Genomic DNA, 22,583 nt, shown 5'->3' on the forward strand with positions numbered 1-22,583 from the left:
GTACCGGCGGCAGTCCAGCACTAACGATCAATTAATCTGGCTTTCTTCGACATGACAACACCACAGCAGCCGCGCCAAGTCGCAGGAACTGCCTCTTCCTCCTAGAATTCCAGAAGCACATGCTTTGAATTCTAAGGCCTTGTTCAGTTCTCATCAAAAAACTAAATTTTTTTAAAATTTTCTATCACATCGAATCTTACGGCACATATATAAAGTATTAAATATAGATGAAAACAAAAACTAATTGCACAGTTCACCTATAAATCGCGAGACGAATCTTTTAAGCCTAGTTATTTTATGATTGGACAATGTTTGTCAAATAAAAACGAAAGTGCTACAATAGCGAAATTCAAAAAAAAATCGCAACTAAGCCGAGACCTGGGATTTCCGTCACTTCGAATTTTAAACACATATACGAAATATTAAATATAGATTAAAAATAATTAATTATATATTTTTTTCTACAATTTGCAAGATAATTTTTTTAAATCTAATTAATTTCTATTTAAACAATAATTACTAACTAAAAATGAAAATATTACCGTATTCATAAAGTTTTTACTAAACAGGGGCGTAGCTCTCCTAATCTCGTTCCTCGGTCGTCGTCGCATCTCTGCACCGGTGATTTCACGATCATGAGTGCGGCCGCTGTGAGTCTTTAATCGTAACCACGAATGCCTCGCTTTTTTTTTTCTTTTGGCATGTCATCACTATCTGACAAGTGACAGCAGCACTACCTTGAACTCGCGTCGTCACTGCTGTTCTGTTGTAAATAAAATCAATTTAAGGATGCATAAATTAATTCTGACAATAAGAAAAGACTAAAAACATATATTACAGATATATAAATTAAAACTAGCACTACGATTTAAGTCAAATTAACGAGATCTAGTGCTAGCAACAGAAAAGATATGAGACCGTACAACAGAGAGAGAGGATAGACATCCTTATAGCGGAATTGTGAATTGTCGACGCGAAGGAAGAAGAGGAAGAAGACGAAGACCGTCGACGGAGATCGGCGAACACCGGACGTAGAGGGAAGAATACATCTAGCGAGCAGTCGCGACGCCGCTTCCTAAAAACCTGATACGCCCCCTACCCCGTGCAGGGACGCGAGGAGACGTAGGCTTCAGAGTCTACTCTCCCGACACCGATGGCACGTCGGCGATGGGATGGGGAAGACAGCGGCAGCGCAGTAGTGTGGCGAGGAAAAGATGAATCTCTCGGTGCAAAGGACGACGTCTCATCCCATATTTATACACACGTCGCACGCAGCAAATAGGCAAGGAAACAATCACCGTATTATGGAAACTTTACCTACCGTTTATAAGGATGGCAGCGGGGCGGTTTCGGGTCGGATATCCGCGGGTTTCAGTTCTCACGGTTCGGGTTTGGGGATGATTTTTCACCCACGGTTTTTGGGTTCGAGGCCCCGAAACCTATCGGTTTTGGTTTCGGGTTTGGTTTTCCACCCGTGGATATCCGAAATAAGTCATTAGAATTAATTTTCATATTTTATAATATGATAATAATAACTTGTTTACTTAGATTATAAAATTTATTTTAAGCTAACTCATGAAAATATTTATGTTTTGTTGCCTCTTGTTTATACATGTAAATATGTGTGTATATATCATGTATATATTTATAGAAAGTCTTTATTGCTATTATTATGTTGATATAGAAAGCGGGTTTTGGGTATCCATTCGGGTTTGGGTTATCCGCGGGTTTGGTTTTGGGGAGGAGTTATCATCCGAATCGGTGTTCGGTTCGGTTTCGGGTTCCGATTTCGGGTTTCGGGTTCGGGTGCACATAGACTCCACCCGATCCGAACCCGCCCCGTTGCCATCCTTAACCGTTTAGGCACTTGCCATAATACAAGAATAATTGCTCCATGCATGCAAAACTTCCAAGTAGTAAAAGGAAGCCGCGCACTCGCAAGAGTCGAAGCGGGAAATCGTCGGACCATTCACGCGCATGTCGTGCATGCGCGCCCATTGGCCCCGCCCGACGAGGCGAGCGAGCGCGCGTGTGGTTCTTCCTTTTCCTCTCCCCAATTGCTTCAACAAGATGGATATAGCTTAACTTTTTAAGCTGGTCTCACTCCACTTGAGGTAGGAAGGTGGGACTAAAGTCCCCCATCTTTTCATATATACATGCATATATAAGTGGGTCTTTGAGATTTATTTGGAATTATTTAGTCCAAGGCCCAAAACACCTACCATGTTCTTGCATTTAGGCCTTGTTTAGTTCACTCAAAAATAAAAAAAAATTTAAAATTTTTCGTCACATTGAATCTTGTGGTATATGCATAGAGTATTAAATATAGATGAAAATAAAAACTAATTGCACATTTTATATGTAAATCGCGAGACAAACTTTTTAAATATAATTATTTTATGATTGAACAATATTTATGAAATAAAAATAAAAATGCTACCGTGTTAAAATCTAAAAACCTATTGATCTAACAAGACCTTAGTACGAGATATCGATATTGCCCATCTTGGTGTGTGTGTGGCTTTCTAGAAGCTATGGCTATTAGCTGATGATCCAGGATTTTTTTTATCGTTAGAAGAATCAATTACCGACTTACCGTGACAGGAGGAGGGAATATTTTTTTTTAAGGCGAAGTGAGTCGGGTATATATGTAGCTTTATTTCATCAGTAGAAACGTGACACTGATTATCTGAACACCACGAATCAGCAGCGAGCTACAGAAAAGGCGAATGTAAAAAAGTTAAACTAGTCTGCTGAGGAAATTACCTGGCTTGCTTCTACAAAAATACTAAAGATCTACTTAAAGCCATTCTAGCAGGTCAGAGAAAAATAGCTGGTTTGCCGTATTATACAAGACGCGCGCTGGTTATCACACATATATATGTGTGATGAGGAGTCAGGATCATGGGCGAGTTGAACGTGGAGTGGAATAGTCATGACGATATTATTAATTATTAGTATTCAGGCCGTTATCCTTTTTAAGAACCTATTCAGGTTCATTATATACTTGGAGGATTCTCCACGCGCTGCCACGAGTATAAAGGAGAAATATAAATATATAACTGTTTTATTAGCATAATCGTGGAGATTGTATCCATAGTGTATGATATGTCTCACTGATATGGATATCAATTCTTGTGCTAGTGAATTTTAATGTAAATGATAGTAGATTATTGAGGTGGACATCTTGCATGTCAAGAGAAATTAATAGTGGCAAGTGGTAGTAGACTACTGAGGTAAACGCTTTGCATTTTAAAATAAATAGATAGTGTGATTGATAGTGGACTGCTGAGGTAAACGTCTTGCATGTTAAGAGAAATAGATAGTGGAGTTTTACTTTATAAGAGTTATAGATTACCGGAAGAGGAAGTGAAAACTCAAAGTGTGTAATACGGAGGGTTTGGAAGCATCAACTAGTTAGTTTTTTTTATCTTTTGGATTTGGCTTGGGTAATTATATATATATTTTAAATTTATTCTATGATAACAAACTTATTTTTTTCAGTGGTAGGTTACAACGAGGCATCTACAATGATTTTGTTAACTTTATTAAGTTCTGTTAGCTTAGTTTTTTGAGATACTTAGGCCAATCTCAATGCATAGTTTCATGATACAATTACCAAGATTATAAACTAGGTAACCGAGCCACATGAGTTTCATGGTCTCATCTGATGAAACTCCTTCAATTAATGACCCAGCCAACTCAGCAATTTTGCTTATGTGGCACCGTATTTAATGTGCATGACACTCTCATGAAACATACATTGAGACTATAGTGTTTGTGTGCGTGCGCTCAAAAAAACTAAATGCATGTTTATGTGTGTGGACAATTCAAAAAATATTAGCTAACTAATTATTAACCATGAGGTGTTTGAACTCTACTGGTTAATAATGGGTGGTTGAATATGTTTTACTAAAAATACCTCAATTTTTAACTACTGCCTACCTAACAGTCAGTTAGCTACTGATACTTAAGAGTTGATGTGAGGGCATTTCGGTCAACTGACTATAAGTTAGTAGTGTTTGTCTGGAATCAGCGTAGCTAATTCTTAGTAGTTACTCCCTCCGTTCTAAAACAAGTATCGTGCTCGCTTCCCAAAGAATCAAGCATTTTTAAGTTTGACACAATATATAAAAGAAAATATTAATATTTATAGTACATAATCAATATTATTAGATTGATCATTGAATTATTTTTGTAATAAACTTATTCAGAAATATAAATTTTATCAATATTTTATACAAATCTGGTTAAACTTGCGAAAATTTGATCGGGATACGAATACCATAGCGTCACTTATTTTGGGACGGAGGAAGTAACTATTAACTGAAGCATGTCATAGGCTAATGGCTACTCATGGTTTGGCACTTCCCTATCTAAAATTACCCCATCACAAGAATAGTGTTAAAAACAACCTCTATAATGTTTTTTTACGAGACCCACTTACAGACGCAAACGCTCACATACACGTACTCACACTCACCTCCGTGTCGGGTCTATGGGTACGATGAAATGGAACTCGACATATCTTTTATCCAGATCTCTGACCCTGCCAATCTAATCTTTTCGTAAATTGGTTGATATTATCAAACTAATTAATTGTTTTCATATACAATGAATTGTGCCATAACCGTATCACATATTATTAAACTTAATTATTTTCATATATTGGTCCTGCTCATTGCAACTTTTTCATCTACGGTTGTAGGGTGTGGCTGCAAGAAAAAAGTTACTACAAAATACCTTCACTGTGGCATACGGCAGGAGATAACTAACATTGTAACAAAGTAGCCCGTCTTGGTTCTGGAATATATATCCAGGCGCCTATACATAAGATAAGATAATGAACTGTGTATAGTCACCCTTAGAATGCCACCGCCAAGTTCTTTTTGTTTCATTTAGTCTGCCAATCTTCTATATCAAGCACACAGCTCACGGCCCCACACAAAATCCACGTTGGGGTGACCATGTGTAGCCTTCCACACATCTTTTGGATGTTATCGAATTTATTTTAATCCACATATGTGTTGGAGTGAAACTGTTATAAAGCTAAATTCTGCTAGGGATTTTACTCAACATGCAAGTTATCCATATCAACAATCACTAAAACTTGCAACACGCGGGGTATTCTTCTAGTATAATACAATTCAAGTTCCATTCCAATCTAGCTAACACATGCTTGTTCACATTGATATATCAAACCATTCAACAAAATTAATCTAAAATAGTTTCATTCATATAACTATAACAATAAATAGTCTAATTTTTTTTATAAATTATCTGAAATTTCCGTAGCAATGCACGAGGTATTCTCCTAATATAATACAATTCAAGTTCCATGCATTCCAATCTAGTTAACACATGCTAGATGAAATATAAATTCGACTACATTTAAATAAGGCCTACGTCGAATTATTGGAGCTCTGTCCACTATCCTCAACAATAAATTGTGTCCATCCACATGTACACATGTAATAGTACTATTTAAAAAATTAGAATAATTTAATAAAGGCACCAAGAAACATGTTGTCGCCCGTGCTAACGAAGAGAGCTACTTTGAGGTTTGAGGTCTTGTTTAATTGGTCAAATTTTTTGGTTTTGGCTACTGTAATATTTTCGTTTGTATTTGACAATTTTTGTCTAATTATAGACTAACTAGACTCAAAAATTTCGTCTCGCAAATTACAAACAACTATGCAATTAGTTTTTTATTTTATATATATTTGATGCTCCATACATGTGTCCAAAAATTTAATATAGCAAGAAATCTTAAAATTATTTTTCGGAACTAAACCACGCCTCAATCGTGGCAAATAAAAGTTGTCCTATAGCATTGGCCAAATTAATAGTCAGCTTGGGACTTGTTTAGTTCCCCAAAAATTTTGCAAAATTTTTCAGATTCTCCGTCACATCGAATCTTTAGACTTATGCATGAAGTATTAAATATAGATAAAAATAAAAACTAATTGCACAGTTTGGTCGGAATTGACGAGACGAATCTTTTGAGCCTAGTGAATCCATGATTGAACAATATCTGTCAAATACAAACGAAATTGCTACAGTGCTCATTTTACCAAAAAATTTGGAAGTAAACAAGGCCGGGAGCAACTGGACGGTTAACTTTTTTTTTTAATAAAGTCTACGGGGCGTAAACTGTGCATGGACTATGCTATGCATGCATAAGCAGCGGGCATCCCCTTGTCGCTGATGACTTTGCCGGCCGGAGAAGTGGAGAGAGACGACGACGACGATCAATATATTTCCTGTTTCCTGTGAAAACACTGAACTTTCCGCGCCAACCCAACGCTTATTGTTCTGTGTTCTTCCCCAACGGTCAACGACGACGACGCCAGTGGAGGTCTCCCTCGATCGATCGATCCGGCCGGCCTCGTGTCTCCAGACTTTGTGCGACGCACGCGCGCACTATATACACACGCACTTGTTGGCAAAAGCAAGCAAAGCACGCTGAGGCAGAGCCCGCGTCCCGTCGCGGCCAGGCGAGCGCGGCGCCTCCAAAGCTATAGCAATTCTGATCGTTGTGCCAGAGGGAGAGCGAGATCGATCGATGGCGGGGGAGATCGTCGCTCCGTCGTCGTCGGGGAGCCGGCGCTGGCTGTCCGCGGCGGCGTCCATCTCGCGCTCGCTGCGCGCTGGCGGCGACGTGGACGACGACCCGTTCCGGCGTTCCCAGGCGAGCCGCCGCGGCGACGACGACGGGGACGACGAGGAGAACCTGCGGTGGGCGGCGCTGGAGAAGCTGCCGACGTACGACCGCATGCGGCGGGGCATCATCCGCAGGGCGCTGGACCTGGACGACGACACCAGCAGTAATAAGCAGGTGAGTGCGGACGAGGTGGACATCGCGAACCTGGACCCGCGCGCCGCGCGGGAGCTCATGGAGCGCGTCTTCAAGGCCGTCCAGGACGACAACGAGCGCCTGCTGCGCCGCCTCAGGGACCGACTCGACCTGTGAGTATAGTTTGTACTCGATCGATCGTACGTGGGTGTGCGCTTGCAGTTGCATGCGTGCCGACCTGATGTGTCACGTACGTATACGTTGCAGGGTTGGCATCGAGCTTCCCCAGATCGAGGTGCGGTACGAGCACCTGTCGGTGGAGGCGGAAGTGTACGTGGGTGCGCGCGCGTTGCCCACGCTGCTCAACTCTGCCATCAACGTCGTCGAGGTATCGTATATACACGCAGCCATGCACCCGGCCTGCATGCTGCTCGATCAGCTCAAAATACAAGCACAGCAGCTAGCAGCTGCTGGTACGTAGCAGCTCCATGGGTCTGGGCCTCTGGAACGCGACGTTATCATGGCTAGCTAGGCAGCAGGCACTGCCCTGCCCACGGAGGCACGCATGGACTCAAATCAAAGAGTCAAAGCACAAACACAACAATGCATGCACGACGCGACTAGCATGGATATGCAGTTCCGCCGCCGGACTCGTTGCTACTATAGCTGTGGGTAGTACTAGTACGTAGGTCGCTGACGTGGGAAGAAACGACGTACGGGCGACATGTCGACGTCGTCCTGCATCCTTCGTTCCCCAGCACAGTACCCCAATCTCCGATCGATATCCCGACATGGATGCGGTGTGTTAATCACGTCACGAGGTTGTTGGATTTTTTTTTTTTGCACCTGATCCGATCGATCGATCGGTCAGATATTCGCGCGCGTTCTGTACGTTCTCTGGCCGCACAACGACTAGCTAGGCTCCAAATTAATCCCAGCTGATCGGAAACTCATCACTTTTGTCCTATTTGCTTGAACTTATCAACATTATTTTTCAGTTATAAAACAGTGTTTTGAATAAATCAATATTAATATCAACACCAGCTGAAAAATCAGCCAGTCCCAATCCACCAGAGACTTGACTAGCTAGTTGCCTGTCACATGTGTCATCCTTGACAATGCTTCTCCATTCCTTTGCCTTACTTCTAGACGTCGTGGAATTCCCGGGCGCGTGCATTCCGAATCTCCGATCCGTCGTCGTCCAAAGCTTCAGTGGGTAGTGATAGTGACAAGCGGTTTCTTCCCTTGTCGTCGTCGTCGCACGAATGCACGTGTCGTTCTCAATGGCAGTCCTCTTTCACCATGGGGGGATGTGTGCCGTAGCTTTTGCTTTGGAAAAGCATGCATCATCATTGTCGCGGAGGATTAGTTTTAGATCCTCTAAAACTAAATATTGTTTCACTCAGTACACAAATTGCTATTTTAGGACGTGAAAGAATAGACTTTGTTATTATAGACTTTTTCGCTAAAACGAGCTTTGAACCATTGTCACTTTGTTATACATAACATTTGGCTTTTTTATCAGTTTTCTCAACTTAAATGCATGTATTTTGCCTACATGTGACTGTATTGCCTTTGTACACTTAAACTAACGTGGTATAGAGCTGCTGGCCACTGGCCTACCTAGCTGGCTGCGGCCTTTGATTGGCTGGCCGCCCGCTGCCAGGGCATGCATGGCTGGCCGTGCCCTGGGAGAGTATAAGGGCAATACGGTCACATGAAGGCAAAATACATATATTTGAGTTGAGAAAACTGATTAAAAAAACCAAATATCATGTATAACAAAGTGTCAACATTTCAAAGTTGTTTTAGCGAAGTCGATGATTGAAATCCTATAATAACAAAGCCTATTCTTTTATGTCCTATAATAACAATTTTCTCCTCTTATTCGATCAGGATAGAATACGATGCAAGCCTCATTTTTCACTACCGACCAAACATACTAAAGATCCAAATGCCCGTACATGTCTTGAGTTCTACATCTTTAACCACGGCCATGTTTTTTTTTTAAAAAAAATGGGAGCGGTGCTAGAGAGACGAATAAACATTTAAGTACGCTGGTAAAGACTAAAATGATGGTGTACACATTTTTCATCAAAAAAGGGTGTGTTTGGTTTAAAAGATGAGGTGGTCCATCATCTAGTTATTTCTCACTTTTTTTATTTGGTTTATGAAATGAAATAAGTTGATGTATCATTCTTTTATTTCTCACAAGCTAATAATCAGTACAGTACATGAAATGAAGTCATTTCATAAAATTTGAAGAACGAATGAACCCACGATCCACCACCTCAGCTATGATGGATTGGCTCCTCAAACCAAACACTTTAATGCATAACTGTGTATGCATCAACAACGCGTCTCCGTGGATTTTTCTAGAGGTACAATTGATTTTTTTGTGGTCAATATAAAGTGTGATGAAATTCGTTGTGTTATTATCATCCTACAATCCTTTCTTTAAAACTGTTTTTAGGGATCAATCCTTATGATATCATCGTAGGATCCTTCTTCAAAAATGAGTTTTCTTAGAGTCTAGATTTGTAGACATTTATTTATTTATTTATTTATTTATTTATTTATTAAGAGCTTGTTTGGCACAACTCAACTTCACTAGTAAAGCTATTTTTTTAGAAAATGGCTTTATAAGTAACTTTTTAAGTGGAGCTGAGCTGTTTTAGAAGAAGTGTTTGATAAAATAGCTTCACCAACTACTTCATGCATAGATGAGGGAGAAATGAGGGAGAGAGCTATAATAAACTACTTCATCCAACTCATGTCATTGTGAGGGAAAAAAACAAGTTCACCTATAAAATTATTTTTAGAAATAAATATTTGGTAAAAAAAAAAACAGCACACAACAACTCACGATGTCATGGCCTCATGGGTCGAGGTGGTCCGTTCCCGCGACAACAAGCAAAGCCCTCATCGTTGGACCACCGGGCCTAAAATGGGCCATAGTCCCAACCAGGCCGGCCCAGAACGAACATTCCGCTTCCCCCTCTCCGCCGCCGGCGCCACACTCTTCCTCGCGCTGGCCGCGCCTGCCGAGCCATGTGATGGGAATATGGCATCCTCTACCGGCCGCCGGCGGGCGGCGACCGCCCTCTCCGGGGGCCACGGAGACGCGGCGGTCTCGCCCCTGCCCCGGTCCTGGCCCCGGTTCTCTCGCTTCCACACTCGTCCGGCATTAGTCCACCACGTCACCGCTCCCGCGCCGTTCCGTTGGGCTCGCCCGCGCTCTTGCCCTCGTTCCCCATTTTGTCCCGTGTGGGAGTATGGCCGTGCCTGCAGGCTCGCGTCATCACTCTCTCGATTCCTGATGTCCAGCTGGTTGATGCCAGCTTTCTTTACGAGCCAAAGCTCGCCGTGGCTGAAATTCAGGTGTCCATGATGGTTTATCGCAGGGACTCGTCAGCAAGTTCGTTTCGTCGAACAAGAGGACGCTTAAGATACTCAATGATGTCAGCGGGATCATCAAACCATCGAGGTACATTGCAGATCCTCATATCTCGCTCGCTTATGGAGCCTTCTAAACTATCTGTTGCTAGTTTAGATTGAGAAATTGGCTATAATAGGACTCCAAAACAAGTGGTTTCTCTATAATAGGATTCCTAACATTGGGCCTTGTATGGATGTAGTCGGATTCACATCAATCCATATGTATTGAAGTGGATTGGAGTGAAATTTGAACTAAATTCCACCCCAATCCACACCAACACACATGGATTGAAGTGAATCCAACAACATCCAAACAAGGCCTTGGTTTCTTCGAAATAGGACTCCAAACCTTTGGACTAAGCTATAATGACATTTTGTGTCTTTTTAATCTCTTTTCTTATCTAAATACATGTATTTGTTCTCAAAATAACCTTTTTACCCTTCAAACATTAGATTGAGGTCGACTCTGTTGGAGAAAAAAATTCACCATGGCCTGTAGCTGTTCGCTGCCTTGCCGTCTGCTTGGTTGGCCTTGGCTGGCTGGCCGTGCGTGCGGCTGGATGGCCATGCGTGCTGGCTGGCTGTGCGTGCTGGCCGACTGACTGTGCGTGCGGCTGGCTGACCGTGTAGGCTGGCTTGCTGTGCGTGCTGGCCGGCTGGCCGTGCTAGCTGGCCATGGTCATGGTTGGCCTAAGATGACTGGTCGCAGTGGCGAAGCCAGAAGATTTCAGGAGCCCGGGCAATTTTTATTAAGCAAAAATATTTAACTATAAAATTACAGAATTCTATATAAATATAAAGAAGATTTCTTTTGCATTTTGGCGAAGAGCCCGGCCGGCCGCCCGGGGTGGCCGGACGGTGGCTCCGCCAGTGACTGGTCGTGACCATGGCTGGTTGGCCGCCATGTACGCCATGTGCAGGAAGGAGGAGCGTCAGGTTGCATCTCGCGACTGCGAGCGTAGATGAAACGACGGAATTGGAGTAGATGAATCAACATATTAACAGAAGGGTAATACGGTCAATACAAAAAATACATATATTTTTAGATGACAAAAGAGATTAAAAAAGAAATATAATGTCATTAGAGCTTAGTGTAAATGTTTGGAGTCCTATTTTAAAGAAACCAACATTAGAAATCCTATTATAGAGAAACCACTTGTTTGGAGTCCTATAATAGCCAATTTCTCGTTTAGATTGAGATATATGAATGCCAATAATAAAAGGAAAAAGACAATCCTAGGTGGGATCTACTAGCATGCGTACTGGATCAAGTAAATCACAACCTCTTTTCTTTGTAAACCTTATACCTGCTACATTTATCTGAGGCGACTTGTTCTAGTAGTCATCGAAGTGGTTATGCTACTGTTTGTGATAAAATGATAAACTGTTTGTTTCAACAATTTTTTTTTGGTATCAAACTACTATTTCAGGATGACACTTCTTCTGGGGCCTCCATCATCTGGGAAAACCACACTTATGCGAGCTCTAACTGGGAAGCCTGCTAAGAATCTCAAGGTTGCATGTTTATTCATATAGCATAGTGTAGCTTCTTATGATTATGCATGCTGCATATGCCTCATCACTCCATTTGCGGCTACAGGTGTCTGGGAAAATCACGTACTGTGGACACGAGTTTTCCGAGTTCTATCCTGAGAGGACTAGTGCATATGTCAGTCAGTATGATCTACACAATGGGGAAATGACTGTAAGAGAGACGATGGACTTCTCCAGAAGATGCCTAGGCATTGGCGCCAGATATGATATGTTGTCAGAATTAGCCAGACGGGAACGAAATGCTGGCATTAAGCCTGACCCCGAGATTGATGCTTTCATGAAGGCAACTGCAGTTGAAGGAAAGGAGACCAACCTTATAACAGACATTATTCTCAAGGTGTGTTCCCGTAACTTTTTAAGTTAAAACAACATTGTTTAAGCTTCCTGGCTTGGCTTCAACTTGACCATTTGTTTCTCTAACTACTCTTTTATGAATAAAATATGAATAAAATATTACGAAAGCACGTTTTCTTAATATATACCAACTTTTTTTATAACAGGAAGTAGGCATATCACTGTGTCAATTACACATAAATTTAATCTTGATTGTTGCCCACAGTTTGTTGCATGATTATTGAGTTTATAAATGACCACAGGTTCTTGGGCTTGACATTTGTGCTGATATTATTGTTGGTGATGAGATGAAAAGAGGCATTTCTGGTGGCCAAAAGAAACGTGTGACAACTGGTATGCCTGCATCATGCCATTTTATCAATATAAATAAATGATTTGTAGTTTCTCCATGAAACTCTCAAACTATTCACTATGTGTATAATCATAATTATCTAGTTACAAACACAGAGTCCCATGGACTCTAATTCGTCACATATTTTAATTGATCGGAAGTTTAATCAGTATGCTTAATTAACTAGGAATTCTAAATAAACCTATGAATTGGTTTAAGTGATGACTCTGTCACTGCCTTCCTCTGTTATTTACTTCTAAGTACATTGTTTCTGTGATATTCAGCATAAATAATCCTGATGTTAACTTCCTTGGACTCCAATAATTGGTTTGGCCGTAGGTGAGATGCTAACTGGACCTGCAAAAGCTTTGTTCATGGATGAAATATCTACTGGGCTTGATAGTAACAGCACATTTCAAATTGTCAAGTACATCAGACAGACGGTTCATGTGATGAATAATACAGTGATGATTTCCCTTCTCCAGCCTCCACCTGAGACCTATAATTTGTTTGATGACATCATTTTACTATCAGAAGGTTACATAGTCTACCATGGGCCACGGGAAGACATCCTCGAATTCTTTGAGAGTGCTGGTTTCCGGTGCCCTGAACGGAAAGGAGTCGCGGACTTCCTTCAAGAGGTGACTTCCAGGAAAGATCAACAGCAATATTTGTGCCACAACCAGGAACATTACCATTATGTGTCAGTCCCAGAGTTCGTGCAACATTTTAAGACATTCCATGCTGGCCAGAAGCTCCAGAAAGAGTTGCAAGTTCCTTATGACAAATCTAAAACACATCCTGCTGCTTTGACTACTCAGAAGTATGGGCTGTCTAGCTGGGAGTCTCTCAAGGCAGTCTTGTCTAGAGAATGGTTGCTGATGAAGCGCAACTCCTTCCTCTATATATTCAAGTTTTTTCAATTGTTGGTCCTGGCACTCCTCACCATGACAGTGTTTTTCAGAACAAAGATGCCCAGTGGGACGTTTTCTGATAATGGCAAATTTATGGGTGCTTTGGCTTCTTCTTTGATCACAATTATGTTCATTGGAATTACTGAGATGAACATGACCATAAAAAAGCTACAAGTATTCTATAAACAGAGAGACTACTTGTTCTTTCCAGGATGGACCTTTGGACTTGCAACCATTATCTTAAAGATTCCTTTTTCACTCCTGGACTCATTTATGTGGACAAGTGTTACATATTATGTTATAGGTTTCGCACCTGCTCCAGGAAGGTAGCTGTTCTCCTTTTCTGTTCCCACAGTTTTACACTTTTATATATTTGCACAAGTCAACAACAACAGCAAAAAAGCCTTTTGCTCCCAAGTAAGCTAGTGTAGGCTAGATATGAACCCAACAGAACCACCAAAACAAAAATGAAATGAAATAAAGGGTAAAAAAGCAAAAAGAGGTATTAGTGTATTAGTAATCATCATAATATTAGTAGTCCACATAGTGAAATTTGTATCAGTTTTTCATGTGACATGTTTCTCTGTGTACTGATTTCAGGTTCTTCAGCCAGTTTCTAGCATACTTTTTAACGCACCAGATGGCTGTGGCCCTGTTTCGGTTGCTAGGTGCAATTTTGAAGACAATGGTTGTAGCTAATACATTTGGCATGTTTACAATGCTTATTGTCTTCTTGTTCGGAGGGATTCTCCTACCCAGACGTAAGTGTGTCTTTTCCTCCAAATGAAGTATGTCATTGTGGAGAATGAACTTAGTCCCCATGGCTGCTTGTTAAGCACAGTTGTTGCTTTCAAACCTTTTTTCATTGGGGTTTCTGCCTTGTGTCCCCCGAATATTGTATTAAGTACTACTGTTTATTACTGTTCACTCTTGATATCTATGTGTGCAGAGGACATTAAACATTGGTGGATTTGGGCCTACTGGTCATCTCCCATGATGTACAGTAATAATGCTATATCAATCAATGAATTCCTTGCCACTAGATGGGCCATTGTAAGTTTCTGCACACACATAAAAATTCTTCTAAATGTGATACTTTCTCTATATTAGGTATAGACAAGCAATGCATGCCCTCCAAGATAGATATTTTATACAGAGATCACATGCCAAATTTTTTCAATAGTTTGGAGAAAAGAAAATCATAATATCTATCTTTTCCCCTTATACTAGTTTCTAGGTTGTTGATGTGCTTAATTATTTGTAAACAGCGAATATCTTGAACTAATATAGCATTTAACTGCAGCCGAACACTGAAGCAAGCATTGCTGCACCAACAATAGGGAAGGCTATTCTAAAATATAAAGGCTACTTTGGTGGTCAATGGGGGTACTGGCTTTCCATCGGTGCCATGATAGGATATACTATTCTTTTCAACATTCTCTTCCTTTGCGCTCTTACATTCTTGAGCCGTAAGCTTCTCTTTTCTTTTTTCCTGAAATTGTTATTAGCTTGATGCCTAGGTGAAGCACTTATGAATTATATTTCCTACAGCTGGTGGCAGTTCAAATGCTATAGTTTCTGATGACGATGACAAAAAGAAGCTGACAGATCAAGGACAAATATTTCATGTCCCCGATGGTAAGAGAATAGCAAATGCATCCTTGTTGCTTCTTCCTAGCTTTCTTTTAGTGTTGCCAATTTGGATTGTAATTCTACGAGAAGTTTGGAGGAAAAGAAGTATCCACTCTTGATGTTCTGTTTAGTATACAATTCCTATGAGAACACTACATTCAAAGGGGTACTAAATAATGAAATAGGTTGATTCCTACAACTCACACTAGACCTGCAAGCATCATGATTCACAAGGCATGCCTTTTTTTGTTTCTATCGGTATTTTTGATATATTTACCATCTCATAATCTACCCTCATGTCAGGCACAAATGAAGCAGCAAACAGGAGAACCCAGACAGGAATGGTCTTGCCCTTCCAGCCACTTTCACTTTCTTTCAACCACATGAACTACTATGTTGACATGCCTGCTGTAAGTTAATCTTCGAAAATGATGTTCATAACCAGATGGAGAAAAGTTGATGAAATAGAGACACATCATAGTTAGAACAGAAACTCACTTTATCTGTGATAATCTTTTCTTCTGTTGCCTGGTGCCTCTAAGTCATGTGATAATAATATTTTGAACTAAGGCAGTTGCCAGTACCTTTACTACTCAAATATTTAATTTCAATTCATTTGTTAACATATGATGTGGAATTTTGCTTTCTAGGCAATGAAAGAACAAGGTTTCACTGAAAGCCGCCTCCAGCTGCTATCTGATATTAGTGGTGCATTCAGACCAGGTGTTCTGACTGCCCTAGTTGGTGTCAGTGGAGCTGGAAAGACCACTCTAATGGATGTACTGGCAGGAAGAAAGACAAGTGGAACCATTGAGGGAGATATCAAACTTTCTGGTTACCCTAAGAAACAGGAAACTTTTGCTCGTATCAGTGGCTATTGTGAACAAACTGATATCCATTCACCAAATGTTACTGTATACGAATCACTCGTTTATTCTGCTTGGTTGCGCCTTTCTTCAGAAGTTGATGACAATACTAGAAAGGTATGTGTTTTCCTTTTTTTTTTCTTTTCTTTCTGTATTCTACGTCATTATGCCTTGTTGCTGCTAGAAAAGATGACTGTTCTAATTGTAGCGTTTGAGTATCAGTAAAAAGTATTGCCCATTAACTGACAGCACACTCATCAATCGAAGTGGTGCACAGAGCTCACTGGAAGAATAATTAACCGGCACTAAAAATTGTTTGACAAATCGAATACATCCTTTCAAGATGTTTTGAAGTCATGCAAGATTGTGAATGGATTTATCATTTGGTCTTTCTTGCGCTTGTACCATTAACTGACAACACACTCATCGATCCAAAGTTGTAATTTTGTGTTGAAAAAGTTATGTACAGAGCTCAGTGAAAGAATAAATTAACAGGCACTAAAAATAGTTTGGCATGTAAGTAGCCAACACTGACATATCGAATACATCCTTTCAAGATGGTTTAAAGTCATGCAAACCTGAATCTAGAATGGATTCGTCATTTTATTTTTCTTGCGCTGATATACCTAGAAATAGTTTTTATGGCACATCATCAGTCCCATATTGTCATTTTCCTTTTATTTGTACTCCAATATGCATATTAGTCACTACACTGTTGTGCTTTTATTCTTCTTTTTTCCAAATTTGTTAAAGGCCTGCTCTGCAACCACGGTGTTAAAGAAAAGGTTGAGAATTTCCATACTTTTGGAGTTGATGAAAGCACTAGTTTTTCTGATAAAATTAATTTCACTGTAGATGTTTGTGGAGGAAGTGATGTCACTAGTCGAGCTTGATGTATTACGTGATGCTCTGGTTGGTCTTCCTGGTGTTAGTGGGTTATCGACTGAACAAAGGAAGAGACTGACGATTGCTGTAGAACTTGTAGCAAACCCTTCAGTTATATTCATGGATGAACCAACTTCTGGCCTTGATGCTAGAGCTGCAGCAATTGTCATGCGTACAGTGAGAAATACAGTTAACACAGGGCGGACCGTGGTTTGCACGATCCATCAGCCCAGCATTGATATCTTTGAGGCTTTCGATGAGGTTCTTACATTGATCACATTTTTATTAAGCCTAATACCATACTTTGATTTTCATACTCTGCAAGAATATACTGAAAAATGGATACGTTTTTCAGCTTCTGTTGCTGAAGAGAGGAGGTCGTGTCATATATGCTGGCCAACTTGGTGTCCAGTCTCGCATACTAGTTGAATATTTCGAGGTGAATTATCTTTTGTGCTTTATTTCTGTTTGGATAATCAAATTTAAACATTCCACATTGCTAAATCAGTTACAAATCAGCAGAGTAGTTTAGGTAAATGCTATTCTACTAGGTATGTTTAGAAAATAAGAGAAATATGTTTGAGTCATGAAAAAAATGTGATTAGTCCATGAAACTCTGCATTTTGTTAGGTGTTCCGCTATTATATACAATTATACAACGAATACAATGCGACTGGCAGTCGACATTATGTGCAAAATTAACTTCAATTCTGAAAAGTATTTTGACATTTGAGGCAAATTATTTTGCATTACAAGGTATACTAATAGAGTCACTCATAATTGTGTATTTCTTCTTCATCTTCTATATATTTTTTTTTCTCGAACGCAGGAGAGCTGCGTGTTTTCATTATTAAGATAGGAAAAGCACATACAACAAATCAAGCAAAAAGCCCAACCCAAACACGAACACCAACCCACCCCGCACCCCAAACCACACAAACACACAGACACACACACAGGTTTAAAGACGCGCCACAAGGAAAAATATCATATTGTACAGAGGTGACCTGATCTTGAGGTGAGACAACAAAGGATACTTTTAATATATATACAACAATATCCTACAGGCAATTCCAGGTGTTCCAAAAATTACAGAAGGATACAATCCCGCAACATGGATGCTGGAAGTTAGCTCTCCTCTAGCTGAGGCTCGCATGGATGTTGATTTTGCTGAAATTTATGCAAATTCTGCTCTGTACCGGTAAATATATTCCTTTGTTATTACTGCAGTGGTTTTTGTTTGGTAAATTTAACAAACCGCAATTTTCTTCTTCCATTCTATGATCAATATATTCAGGAGCAATCAAGAACTTATTAAGGAGTTGAGCATTCCACCACCAGGTTACCAGGATCTTTCATTTCCTACTAAATATGCCCAGAATTTCCTAAATCAATGTATGGCCAATACATGGAAGCAGTTTCAATCTTATTGGAAGAATCCACCCTACAATGCCATGCGCTATCTTATGACACTCCTCTATGGTATCGTGTTCGGTACAGTCTTTTGGCGCATGGGAAAGAATGTGTATGATCCTACTCTGTATTATGACATTTGCAAATATCATTCATTGTGCTAATTGTGATTAATTCATGGGATAGTGTTAAATGGATTATCTTCCATGCTAAGGATTTTTGGTTTATCCTGCTTTTGTTGTACAGAGAATCAGAGCAGGAACTGCAAAACCTGCTTGGAGCCACCTATGCTGCTGTTTTCTTCCTTGGATCTGCAAATTTACTCTCATCTGTACCTGTTTTTTCTATCGAAAGGACAGTCTTCTATCGTGAAAAGGCTGCTGGGATGTTCTCTCCGCTGTCCTATTCATTTGCGGTGGTAATTTCTAAATACCTTATGTTGTCATGTATTAATGGAAATATGATTATCTGAACATGCATGAATCTTGCCCAAATAGAATCACTTTTATATCCTGTGTCCCTGTCTGTGGATAAGGACCAGAAAACTTTAAACAACTGAGCACATTCATATCTTTTTTGCCATCGTATATTAGTAGTTATTTTGTCAGTTGTTTTTGAACCCTTGCATATACAAAATCTGTACTAACGCTTCTCTCTTGAAACCAATTGGTGTGTGCAGACAGTTGTGGAGCTTGTCTACAGCATAGCTCAGGGTATTCTTTATACCATCCCTCTCTATGCAATGATTGGCTATGAGTGGAAGGCGGACAAGTTCTTCTACTTCCTGTTCTTCCTCACCTGTTGCTTCCTCTACTTTTCACTGTTTGGTGCAATGCTGGTTACCTGCACTCCTTCCGCAATGCTCGCAAGTATTGTTGTCTCGTTCAGTCTCACCGGCTGGAACATCTTCGCTGGATTCCTCGTACCCCGACCGGTAGGAATCTCAATCTCTGTGAGCCCTCGCGTTACCTACTTTTACACCACTCAGCTGCCCATTCGATTTCCGGAAACTATTTCACTGTTGCAGGCGTTGCCTATCTGGTGGCGATGGTTCTACTGGTGTAACCCGGTGTCCTGGACCATCTACGGCGTCACGGCGTCGCAGTTCGGCGACGTAGGCCGCAACGTTACGGCTACTGGCAGCAGCACTGGCACAGTCGTAGTGAAGGAATTTCTGGACCAAACCCTGGGCATGAAGCACGACTTCCTCGGCTACGTCGTGCTGGCGCATTTCGGCTACATCCTTTTGTTCGTCTTCCTCTTCGCGTACGGCACCAAGGCCTTGAACTTCCAGAAACGGTAGAAGGTGACCAGCTGAAGATATAGCACCTGTTCTGCTTCCCTCCTCTTTTTATTAAAAATGTGTGTAAAGTTTTCGCTACGTAGTGGATACATGTAATTATTCAGAGCACGCAACTCCATGAAAAGTTAACAGTGTATCATTATCATCCTCTCGGTCTCCCTCCCTCGCCTCCATTTTCTCCCCGTTCGGTTGAGGCTTTAGGATGCCACGAATTAATCCGGACAAGGAAAACTTCTGTAAATTAAGTAAAGATATTGGCATGAAATTCTTCCTGGACTCATTCCCGGTCAAACGAACGGGGCCTTATTGAGTGTAGACCTATGTATCGTATCACAGTTCCTTCGGCTGGTTGAGAAAACGGCTCATGCTGCCAAACAGGTCAGGAGAAGAGAAGTGTTGCTAGGAGAGAAGCTGCAATGAAGGTTTAGTTGTTAGCTTTAATTTATTTTGACCATAAACAACCTATTAGCCGTACCAAAGAGGTCATAAGATTACTGGAGAAAGTAGATTTAGGTGCGCTAACTCACATGGCAGATGGCCATGGGAGGGAAGAAATAAGAAAACCAATTACACATAGTATTTGAGGCTATCCTCGGTTGCTTATAGATTCCTCTCCTTGTTGAAAACCAGTCCTCAAGCTTACATGCGCGAGTGTAGCCCGAGCTTTCTATACCAATTATTGTTAGACTCCATTAGCACATGACAAAAGAGTTTGGCGTATGAACTCTATAATCCCCTCCATCTTGTCGTTTTGGTGTTAAACAGAACTAAGATCATGCTTTTTTCACTGAGTACAAAACAAAGATCCTCTAAACAAAGCAACGACTAAAAACAAAGATTTTTTTTATTTTCTCACATTGTAAGAAGTGTTTAGATGTAACAACTTGTGTAGTCTTAAAAACATGGGTCAAACTGGTGTAAGCTTGACCCATGTTTTAATTTTAGTCTTCGAAACTCCAACCTCAAACTCTTTTTTTCTTTTTTTAAAGGTTTATAATATAGGTTCTTTGTAACCTTGTTTTTTTTTCAAAATTATTTTATATCACCTAATCATGCCTCACTATATCTTTTAACAAAAAATATTAAAGTGAAAAAGGTTTCTTCGTTGTTCATAGCTCAAAACCGTGCAATAGAATCCGACGGACTCAGAAGTTGTTTGGTTGTCAGCCGTAGTTCGCCACTGCATCTGTGGCGTCGCCAAAGTTGTGATGGTAAAATAGGCCGCCTAACTTTTGGCATGATTTCCTGCTTCAAATAGTTGAAAAACTTATGGCGAGCCTCAAGCTACTAATAAACCAAGCAGCAGCCTCAGTAGCCTTATATTTGCGGTGGCGGGCAATGGTCAGCAACCAAACAATCTCTGAATCTCTCCTATGTTCGGATAAGTTAGAGTAGCGTGTCCAAGCATGACCCGAGTCCATTGGCGGACGCACGAGGGGGGCTGGGGTGGCTGCAGCCCCCCTCTTGGGCTCAAATTTTTTGTAACAGGTTTTCTTTTTTATCAAAAGACTTCATGTATTTGGTATTTTTCTATGCTTATTTAATGAATCTTTGTCTTTGAACACTTTGAATTAATATTGAATTATCAATCTTAGTTATATCTATTAGGTCTTATTTAGTTTCCAAAATATTTTGCAAAATTTCTCAGATTCTCCATCACATCGAATCTTGCGGCACATGCATGAAGCACTAAATATAGATAAAAGAAATAACTAATTACATAATTTACCTGTAATTTGTGAGACGAATCTTTTGAACATAGTTAGTCTATGATCGGTCAATATTTGTCAAATACAAACGAAAAATGCTACTATTCCTATTTTGCAAAAACAAATTAGAACTAAACAAGGCCTTAGTGTACTGGATTGAGTGAGAAAAAAAAATTAACCTATATTATTTAGCCTCCCTCTTGATCCATTTCTAGATCCGCCACTGCCCGAGTTCGATTCTAAAACAAACTAAAATATAAAGTATTTTCATAGTCCGTCAGTCTCTCCCGTATCCATACGAGTCAAGTGTTTAAGCATCATAGGAGTTCAATCCTCGATGAATCAGAACACATAATATAATCATCGATAAATTTTTAAACCTTCATACAAGTTAGAGCAGACACAAGATGAAATTTGTTTATTAGATGGATTAAAATATATGACATGTTTGCTAAATAAATCTCTAAGTCATAAGTTGCCAGTAGCACACGGGTTGTTTATTTGGTTGCACCAGTTGAAGACTCATGAGCTGCATTTTTTTTCTTTTCGATTGCCTAAATGGAGCAATGGACCAGGCCCACATGCTTCGACTGTCTCTAATAATCGCGACCTAAATACAAGACTCATTTGTCCTTTAGATAGTATTACAAGCAAAAAGTTTAATATCTACTTTTAGTTTTCTTAAACAACAAGACCCAAAAAAAAACCTTTTCTATAAATAGAGGATACTTAATTTTAAGTTATGCCTCTCCAAGCACTCGAAATGAGTCTTCCATATATATATACTTTGTTCGAGGCTATAGATATTATGTTGAAGATTTATTTTATGTTTGGATTCCATAGTTGGTCTCTTGTTTTTTTTTTGCGAGACCTAATTGATCTCTTGTTGGAGACAGCTTAAAACATTTAGAAACAGAGAAATAGAATTGGATCTATTTTTCCCTCGGCGCTTCCATGCTGCAGCTTGGGTCACGTGAAAAGATGCTTGTGAATGTATAGGAGGCCTAGACCATTGGCCCAGTTTAGTTTGCATCTAAAAACTTTTATTTTTATTATATTTTGAACATATACATAGAATATTAAATATAAATTTAAAAAGAATTAATTATATAGTTTATATGTATTTTATAAGATGAATATTTTAAATTTAATTAGTCTACGATGAGATACTAATTATTAAACTTTTTTCCGCCAACTAAACAAGACCGTAGTCAAATAAATTTCCACCAGATTCAAAAAAAAAAAATGCGCCGGCCCATCTAGTACAGCTCAAATAAATTTCGTTTCATAAATATATTCCAACCCCGTTCTTTGTGATCCTTTTTTATGTGAAGGATACAACCTAGGCCAACAGAGGTGTGAGACCGTGAGAGGTCTGACTCTGACCG

At 40.1% G+C, this 22,583-nt stretch overlaps 1 protein-coding gene across 1 annotated transcript; it reads left to right on the forward strand.

Moving 5' to 3' along the window:
- On the forward strand, nucleotides 6,528-19,766 carry LOC8080137 (ABC transporter G family member 43). The gene is made up of 20 exons (XM_021454042.1): nucleotides 6,528-6,969; nucleotides 7,064-7,184; nucleotides 10,201-10,283; nucleotides 11,665-11,749; nucleotides 11,835-12,125; nucleotides 12,385-12,475; nucleotides 12,813-13,713; nucleotides 13,988-14,148; nucleotides 14,337-14,440; nucleotides 14,691-14,856; nucleotides 14,939-15,025; nucleotides 15,323-15,429; nucleotides 15,670-16,002; nucleotides 16,741-17,031; nucleotides 17,126-17,209; nucleotides 17,838-17,971; nucleotides 18,068-18,295; nucleotides 18,430-18,601; nucleotides 18,863-19,117; nucleotides 19,211-19,766. The coding sequence occupies exons 1-20, from the start codon at nucleotides 6,566-6,568 to the stop codon at nucleotides 19,484-19,486; spliced, it is 4,374 nt and encodes a 1,457-aa protein (XP_021309717.1). The 5' UTR covers nucleotides 6,528-6,565; the 3' UTR covers nucleotides 19,487-19,766.

The sequence above is a fragment of the Sorghum bicolor genome, chromosome 2 (assembly GCF_000003195.3).
Source record: "Sorghum bicolor cultivar BTx623 chromosome 2, Sorghum_bicolor_NCBIv3, whole genome shotgun sequence".
NCBI lineage: Eukaryota > Viridiplantae > Streptophyta > Magnoliopsida > Poales > Poaceae > Sorghum > Sorghum bicolor.

Coding starts and splice junctions, on each gene's coding strand:
- LOC8080137 (XM_021454042.1), top strand. CDS start 6,566: ATGGCGGGGGAGATCGTCGCTCCGTCGTCGTCGGGGAGCCGGCGCTGG. Junction 12,476..12,812: donor AAAGAAACGTGTGACAACTG/GTATGCCTGCAT, acceptor GTTTGGCCGTAG/GTGAGATGCTAACTGGACCT. Junction 14,441..14,690: donor TTGCCACTAGATGGGCCATT/GTAAGTTTCTGC, acceptor ATTTAACTGCAG/CCGAACACTGAAGCAAGCAT.